The sequence below is a fragment of the Lygodium microphyllum genome, chromosome 2 (assembly GCF_053477565.2).
Source record: "Lygodium microphyllum isolate KBCC chromosome 2, Lygodium_microphyllum_v1.1.10, whole genome shotgun sequence".
NCBI lineage: Eukaryota > Viridiplantae > Streptophyta > Polypodiopsida > Schizaeales > Lygodiaceae > Lygodium > Lygodium microphyllum.
Genome location: NC_141136.1, coordinates 9,948,321 through 9,957,237, shown reverse-complemented (window position 1 = coordinate 9,957,237; position 8,917 = coordinate 9,948,321). Strand labels below are relative to the sequence as shown.

The window sequence follows — 8,917 nt, the reverse complement described above, 5'->3', positions numbered from 1 at the left end:
CGTACTGCTCACTCGAGATTTAAAATTCCATTGGATCTATGTGATTGATCCACCTGTAATATTCCTGTTCAGAGCGATCTTGCTCAACTGTTCAGACAATCAACCCTTATTTTATGGGATGAGGCTCCCATGATGCACAGGTTTGCATTTGAAGCTGTTGATAGAACTTTAAGAGATATTATGAGCTGTGATAAACCATTTGGTGGAAATGTTACTTTGCTTGGGGGTGATTTTAGGAAAATCCTGCCCGTCATGATGAAGGGCTCCCATGAAGATATTGCTAATGCGGCAGTATATTGCTCTCATTTATGGCAGTGCGTTAAGGTGCTAAGGTTGTCTGGGAATATGAGGATGTCAACCGCTGGTGGTGTAATGGATAATGGATTTGTTGGTTGGATTGAAGGGATAGGGAATGGAGTGGGTATTACGGAGAATTGTGATAAGTTACATATTCCATCTAGCATGGTATTGAAAGGGTGCTCTATTGAAACCTTGGTTAATAGTATGTATGGTGAAGTATCCGCGGTGAGAGACTTTGGGGCATATTTTAGTGAGCGTGCTATACTTGCAGCGCGGAATACAGAGGTGGCTTCTTTGAATCATTGTGCATTGCAATCGATGCCAAGAGAAGTTATACAGTACTATAGTGCGGATTCAATTGTAGAGACGGGTGATAGCTCATTTTTATACTCTGTAGAGTATTTAAATACACTAGATCTTGGAGGTGAATTTCCTCCCCATCTATTGTTACTAAAGATGAATGCACCTATTATTCTGCTTAGGAACTTAAATCCAGTAAAAGGTTTGTGTAATGCTACACGGTTGATGTGTAAGGCATTCAATAAAAAGGTGATAGATGCTGAAATAATAACAGGGACAAATGTAAGGGAACGAGTTTTTATTCCTAGGATCATTTATATTCCTAGCACCTTGCAATTTCCGTTTGCTATGAGGCGGAGGCAATTTCCTATTCGATTGGCCTTTGCTATGACGATCAATAAGTCGCAGGGCTAGACATTGTCTATTGTTGGTCTTTACTTAAAGACACCAGTATTTACACATGGACAATTGTATGTTGCATTTTCAAAGGTGAAATCCTCATGCGGTGTGAGGGTGTTATTGGATGAGGATGGAAGCACTGTGAATGTCACGATGAATTTTGTGTACAAGGAGGTACTTCAGAAGATGCAATGAGGTGCATTGTTTTTTTGCAAAGATGCATACGGAGATGAATTTTTTGGAGAATGGAAGATATGCTTGCATTTTTTTAGAGATGTATCTATTGAATTTTGATGGCTTTGTAGTCCTTGCTTGGTGTGTACGTGAGATAGCCTCAAAGTTGTATTCGGTTGGCATATACTCGATGGTAATATAGTATATATTCCCTACACTGTATATAAGTGTTTGCTTGACTTTTGCAGATGCCTACTCCAAGCTGGGGTTATTATCCAGCTTCTGAGTATCAGAAGGAACTGCAGTGTAACTTGCGCGCAGTGACAACGCATGATATTATAAGAAGAACGCTTGCAAGGGTCATTGAGCGTTTGTATGATGATGTCAACATAGAGATTTTACTTCCAATCTTTATTGAGGTGGTGCATTGTGGGTATACTCAGTGCTTTCGAGTGCATGTAGGTGAAGCTGAGCAAGATAAGAGGTTTCAGCGATCTCACACTGATAGAATACAGTGGGGGTGGTCGGCGTATGAATTTAAGGGCCTCAGTTATTTTGTGACGCTACATCAAGCTGTAACAATGCCTGCCAAGTGGTTTGCAAGTGTTAAGCCAGGTATTGTTATTCCAATGTTAAGTGATATTTGTCAATTGTTGGATGTGTTCATATTTACATTGTGAGCTTTTAAAATTTTAGGCGCAAGAAAAAGAGGAAAGGCTATCATGTCCCCTATACCATCACTGGGACGAAAAGTGGCAATGGGACTTGCTTCTCCTGAGCTTGTTGTTGTTGGAGAGTGGAATTTTTCCCAGTGATTCCTCAAAGAAAAGAAAGCTTCATTTTGGTTAGGCCCGATGGAAAGCTTCAGCATCTTTGTAGCGTTTGGATGTAGATGTATCTATATCTATTTATCATAGGTGTAATCAAGAAGTGGTACTTCGTGGTTTGTTGATACTTGGATTTATGGTACAAAGTTTTCGGCTCTGGAGCAAGATTTGGTTTGAGGCTTTGCTTCACCTATCTGTATTTGATGCTTGGATATGCTTACACTTTGTGGTTCATTTCAGCGTAGCAATGTTATTTCTGATTGTAACATCGAATGATCATGTAGAGCTACTTCTAGCTATTGCACATAGCAAGTATTGTTGTTTTAATGTTAAGTCCCATGTACCATCAACAAGACGAAGAGTGGCGATCGGACTTGCCTAGCCTGGCCATGCTATATTGGAGAGTGGAAATACTATTATGTCCCTTGTACCATCAACAAGATGAAGAGTGGCGATCGGACTTGCTTCGCATGGCCATGCTATATTGGAGAGTGGAAAAATTCCGAGTTATTTCTCAAAGAAAAGAAAGCTTCGTTTTGGTTAGACCCTATGGGAAATGGAAATTTTTTTGTAACATTTGGATGTAGATGCATAAGCACAATCAAGGAGTGAAACTTTGTGGTTTGTTGATACTTGAAATTGTGGTGCAAGGTTATTGGTGCAGTCTCTAGAAGAAACTTTGGTTTCCGGCTTTGCTTCACCTATGTGGGTTATTAATACTAAGAGTTTGCATGCAATGCTTGGACAAACTTAAATTTGTGGTGTGGCTCATATATCTTTTATTTGTGGTTCGTTTCACCGTAGGAATGTTATTTCTCATTGTAACATCCAAGGATACAAGTTGTTTCTAATTGTTGTGCAGAGCAAGTATAGATACAAGTCTATAAGTTTGGTGCATGGTCATTGCATGTATATATGAGTCTATGTACTCTTTGATGCAAATGCATATTTGGCCTTTCATACGTGTAAGAGAGAGAGAGAGAGAGAGAGAGAGTGAGTGATAGAGTGAGTGATGAGTGAGTGAGTGTGGATACAAAGGGGGGAGGTGTAAATGGGATGAGAGATAGAGGGGTTGTGAGTAGAGGAGAGTAAAGCATGTGATGTTTTTGTGATAGCATTATCCACTGTGCGACAGGGAAGTGAAGCTGCCATGCTATCACTTTCATCGCACCCCACGTCAAAGCGGGATTGCATTCCTTGTGCGTGAAGTATCGCATGGCAGCTTCACTTTCCTCGCACCCCACTTCGAAGCAGGATAGCATTTCTTGGGCGCGAAGCGCACCAGGAACGCTAGTAATGATAATACAAACTTTTAGGTGTAGCTTGATAGTATCACATAGTTTTTGCCCGCTCATGTTAAAATCTCTTTTGGACTATTGCATTTGGCATTTTATTTTCTCTCAATCTACAATATAGTTTTTTATGCAAAGGTGTTATGAGAGAGACATCAATAAAGAAAACTCAATATATCTTTTCGACTATAGTATTTGTTTTTTAAGGTACTCTCAACTTACAATGTGGTCTTTTAGGCCAAGGTATTACCTTTTTAACCCTTTGCAAAGTATATAAATTATCAATTGGCAAGACATAGGCACGCGCACGTGCACACACACAAAAAATTCCCAAATTGCACCATAGGAAGGTTCTCTATCATCCACTCATTAGGTTTGTTACTAATAAACTCTACACCTTTGGTTAAAATGACAAGGGACAGAAAAACTCCACGCCATGTGGATTTCATTTCTTTTCAGCCTCTGCGGGGAGATTCTTATTGCTAGCACGCGCAACTTTACACTCTCTTTTAGAATAACCATCCAGATATGGGACAGCCATTACTCCTTTTGCCTATGTAGATGCCTTTTATGTGATACAAATCCTGACAACCTTCCAAACATTTCTACGCATTAGTCTCTAGCCCTTCAAGCGAAATCGGCAGGTTGATCAACGAACGCAAATCAAAAACAACCGGAAAGAGTACTACCAGACAGGTTACTGTGCCTGTGTAGCCCAGATTTGAATTTCAGAAAGGCATATGAGTCACAAATGCAGAGGCGCATGGCAAACCATTCGCAATGAAAAGAAACAAAGCTAGTTTCACCAGCAAAACCAAAGTCGCATTCGATTATATCCACCCACTTACAAAAGGCAGTACATCTGCTGATCACTGTTAACAAACCCCATTGGTACACAAGGAGTGTACATGGATATTTAGAAGAGTTCATGAGAGACAGAGAGAGAGAGAGAGTGCGGGGCATAAGAGGGGGCTCATGCACCCAAAGATCGTTTCCTATACATGCTCGCAAATTCTGCAACCTTGTCAGGAGGTGCCAGCGACATCGCCTCCTTCACGCTCGGGTGCTCGCTCACCTTCTCTACCCATCTGCTCAGGTGGGGCAACTGCTTCTCATCCACTAGCTTACATTCCCCTATGGTCTCATAGGCCTTGAACCAGCAAATGAATGGCGCAAGGGCGATGTCCACCAGACCCAGCACATCCCCACCGAAGTAAGGGCGGCCGCCGCCAAAGACATCACGCAGAGCACCTTCCAATGTTGCCAGCGCCTCACCCATGTCCTTCTTGGCCTGCTCCTGAATCTCACCCTCAGGGCTTCGAATGATGCGAGAACCTGCATCAAAGAACTGCATAGAAGGAACAAGCTCAGATGTCAACACAATACAACCACAGACGAGACCAGCCAGTCGGAACAAGCAACAAGGGAATCCAAAACACCATGCACTGTATGCAAAAAAGGGGCAGGTGAGTGTATGAAAGGATCATGCTGCTGCAGGTAAAGAACCAGACCAGCTGAGTGCATCAGACCGAGAGTAAACAGCAGCTTTCCTTCAACAAATACTTGCGTGCAAGTATTTGCCGTACAATTTCAACCATAGTTTCTTTCACTAAACCTATATGAAAGGGCCTTACAACTGTGGGCAAAGAAGAAGATCTGCAGAAGCGCTAAACCACGTGACTACATGCACACATATGCGACTGCAGGTTGAGGCTGTAGCTGAGGAGGGCAGACTTGCATACAGTGGATGGGACGTGTTGCTACATGTCTCTGACATCGTACAAGCAAAAGCATCAAAGGGAACCAAAGCTCGGAGAAAGGCAGAGAATCCTCACTTTCTTGTCAATATAATCAGCCCAGAAGCGCGCAACCGCCCGGTCGTAGGGGTCCTTGGGGAGGAAGGCGGTGCCCTTGGAAGGCCAGGCTTCATCAATGTAGTACACAATGATGAGAGACTCAGATATGCACTTGCCACCATGGATGAGCACAGGGATCTTTTTGTGAATGGGATTGGACTGCAAGAGGAGCTGGCTCTTGTTAAACAGGTCCTCTTCATGGTACTCGTACTCCACACCTTTCTCCTTGAGGGCAATCAGAACCCTCATGCCAAACATACTCATGCATGTGTTGAGGACCTTGACACTCTCTCCAGCCATGGTGATGGCAGGTTAAACAAGAGCGGTAGTGCGCTGCTACTTCTTACCTCCTGCACTTCTCGTGGCTTCTTGCAGTTGGCTATGGAGACTTCTTGAAGAGAAGTACCAATACCTGCAACCTATGCGATCTACTTCTACTTTTACCATCTGCCCTTGATTCCTAAGACTTTATAGAAGAAACGTGTTGTTCTCTTCGGCTCCACCTAAAACTCGTTCCTCGCTCGAGTAGAGTGGCTGATGGCCACCCTTACATAAGCATAGGCCCTTGCGTCCACGTCTCTCTTCCCAGACTATACAAGCAAGGGGCCGCGGAAAGCATTTCTCCCTCCCGTTGAGTACAACCCGCTTTATATTGGCCAAACGAGTCTGCATTTAAGACCATTTTTGTAGCTTGAAATTATGTGATGGACTTAGACCGGTTACACACCGCGATGTGGTCGGTGGTTTCCGAAAAAAGAGAACTTTCGCTGATGATGTGTCGCGTTACATGAGGCTGCAAAATTCACGAACACCGGACACTTTTGGGTGGGGGATCTCCCCCGTCCTGAATCTCGTCCACGCCCAGCACACTAGGATGACAAATTCTATTCATTAAAAAAATATGTTACACCTCACAACAATTGAACCTCCACCAATGGGTGATGGTCTAAGGCATTATTACCACTAGGCCATCCATTGTTTTGTATAACAAGATCCGCAAGTTAGTGTGTAAAGGTCATAACGGACAGATTGTTACCACTAGGCCATCCATTGTTTTGTGTAACAAGATCCGCAAGTTAGTGTGTAAAGGTCATAACGGACGGATTGCATGCCACCCCGGCCGTCCAAGGTAGTGTGTACCCGGCCTTACTAGAGTGTTGGTATTTACCATTTGCATAACTAAACACTAGGCTACCCATTAGGCATGTGTTTTGCCATGGCATTAGTAACAAGTAGGGCACTTGACATCCTAAGGTACACGTCATGCGGTAAGAGGGCGACAAAGAGACTAAGAAAAAACAATAGAGAGAAAGAGCAAGAGAGAACTAATATAAGGGAGAAAACTTAGGTATAAAATGATCATTATGAGAGATAGAAACTAGCATGCAACTAGTGATAAGACTAGCATTATATATATTAGGTGCTCCACGTCTAAATTCTCCTGATGCTCCATGTTGATATTCTTTCAATGCTTCATACTAGGGTTCGAAGGACCGACCAATGTCAATAATAGTTAGGGGACTTTGCATCCTAATGCATGTTTTATATGGCAAGAAGGTTTGCATGTGGTTGAGTCACAAAGAAGCTAACCATGTATATGTGTGTGTATATAATTTATATGTGCATGTCTATTTGTTCAGTCTCATAAGCTTGTCATTTTTCTCTCCTCTCTCTCTTGTCTCTCCTTTCTTTATCTCTCTCTTCTCTCTATATGTGTATGTGTGCGTGTATATTGCAAGGATAGACAAATTTCCCAATTATACAGCTTCATTCTTTTGCAAAGTACTGATTAAATCCATTGTATTTGACAGATTTGACTTTTATCAATGTGACTTCGAGACACATAAGATTAGTGGATTACTATTAACATCTCTTCACTATCTTAACTTGAGGTGTTTACAACATCGGGATAGATTGCCCTTCTTAATGGGAATATATAAGGCTCACAAGGGGGATTTCAAATGGATCACCAATGCATCAAGTTGTATATATTCACAAAATGCTACTATTGTAGCCATAGTACTCTCCTCATGCAAAATTGAACTAATGAGGATTTGTGAAGAAGTAAATAGAAAAATACGTTACTCACTAAGTTTAACATCCAATCTTTTTGGGTTACTGATTCCAGTCAACAAGTGTTTGTAAATCTATCAAACAAAATATTTGGTGCATTCTTTGCTACGACATAAAGAAATGCTATGAGAATATCCCACATAATGGGGCGTCGTCACTGTTATAAATACTTTCATAAAATGGGCCTTCCACCGAACAAAAAGAAAAGGGCTTTCTCTCAATACGCAAAGATAATGGGATATGGACTAATGTAATGTCTGATAAGGACCTATCCCTCTCTCTTGAGGAGTGTCTATATCTTAACACTTCGATTATAAACAACACTTTTACCACACTAGAAGGAATTATCAAAAGATAAGGAAAAGGGGTCCCCATGGGTTTTAGTTGTTCGCCATTGTGGTGCAACCTCTTCTTAGCATTTTTCAAAAATAACTTCTGCAAAAATTTAGCTTCCATGGGGTGGTATGATGTCCTCAAATGCTTCACACATACGTTTAGTTACTATGTTGACTTGCTTATGGTCAATGTGCCTAATCCATCCATTTTTCTTGGACGTAACCCGAACTCCATCTTTACTATCTACAAAGGGCTAAAGCTAGAATTTGACTTTTTAGAAAACTCACTTTATTTTTGTGAAACTAGCCATTTTATCTCCTTGAATACTACATTCTTGAATGTGGAAATCTCATGTGAGAGTGGCCACACTATTTTCAAAACATATGATAAAAGCAAGAAGCTCCCCTTTCAAGGTAATAAATATGTACATAGGGCTAGCAATTGTCCCTCGATATGGTGTGACATGGTGATCATTCGCTTTATTAGGTCCCACCTTCGGCAACCTGCCGATAAGGCACTCGAAAAAGAATACCCTCTTGTTAAACTTGACAAACAAAGACTCCTCGTTGTGGTAGGTTGACTTGGTGTGTGTACTACGGGTGTAAGCCTAGATGCATGGGTGGTCCGTAGCTACCACCCACTTGGTCTTGGATCCCAATAAGTACGAGCAAAGGGTGGGTATTCACGAAGTAGATGAAATACATGCTTGGAGTTGTATAAGAAGACTTACATAGACTTCCTTCTTGCAAGGTACGAAATATTCCCTCCCATGCTAGTTGTTATATTGATATATCATCTCTTTTGATATCATCCTTTAACTTAACATTTTTCTTGCACATAGATATCATCACTTAACATTTGTATAATATACTTTAGCTATAAACACTGCCTCTTCTACAATGCTAGCTTCTCCTGTCACACATATCCTTGATATTGATCTTCCAAGTGGAGGACCAAACGAAGACTATGCTTATGAGGATGATGTTCAAAAAACCTAATGTTTGTGATAGATCATGCTAAGCTTCTTCTCAAATCAAACTCTTAAAAATTCAAGCCTCTACAAATGAATTAAATATATAGCATACACACATATTTGCACACATCCTTACACACTCACATACACACATCCTTACACTCACTCACTATGCAAATGAAATACACACACACACACACATTCACTATGCAAATGAAATACATACATAGCTAGTGCATATATACAAAGCTTCATAGCATAAGTATAGAAGGGTGAAATGATTGGTACTTGAACCCGTAACAAGTAGCTCACATATGACTCAAAGTAATTTGATACATTAACTTGTCAACCTTCCAACAATCTTGTGAAGGCAACATGAAAAACGTA

The 8,917-nt window shown here is 41.2% G+C and overlaps 1 protein-coding gene across 1 annotated transcript; it reads right to left on the bottom strand.

Annotated features, from left to right (window-relative positions):
• Positions 1-4,077: 4,077 nt before the first annotated feature.
• LOC148039470 (putative glutathione S-transferase parC) lies at positions 4,078-5,651 on the bottom strand. The gene is made up of 2 exons (XM_087691031.1): positions 5,128-5,651; positions 4,078-4,640 (listed from the first exon to the last, which is right to left on the bottom strand). The coding sequence occupies exons 1-2, from the start codon at positions 5,446-5,448 to the stop codon at positions 4,266-4,268; spliced, it is 696 nt and encodes a 231-aa protein (XP_087547157.1). The 5' UTR covers positions 5,449-5,651; the 3' UTR covers positions 4,078-4,265.
• Positions 5,652-8,917: the final 3,266 nt, after the last annotated feature.

Excerpts from the sequence above, each read along its gene's own strand:
- LOC148039470 (XM_087691031.1), bottom strand. The coding sequence starts at position 5,448 with ATGGCTGGAGAGAGTGTCAAGGTCCTCAACACATGCATGAGTATGTTT. Across the intron at positions 4,641-5,127 it reads CTGATTATATTGACAAGAAA|TTCTTTGATGCAGGTTCTCG; the intron begins GTGAGGATTCTC and ends CCTTCTATGCAG.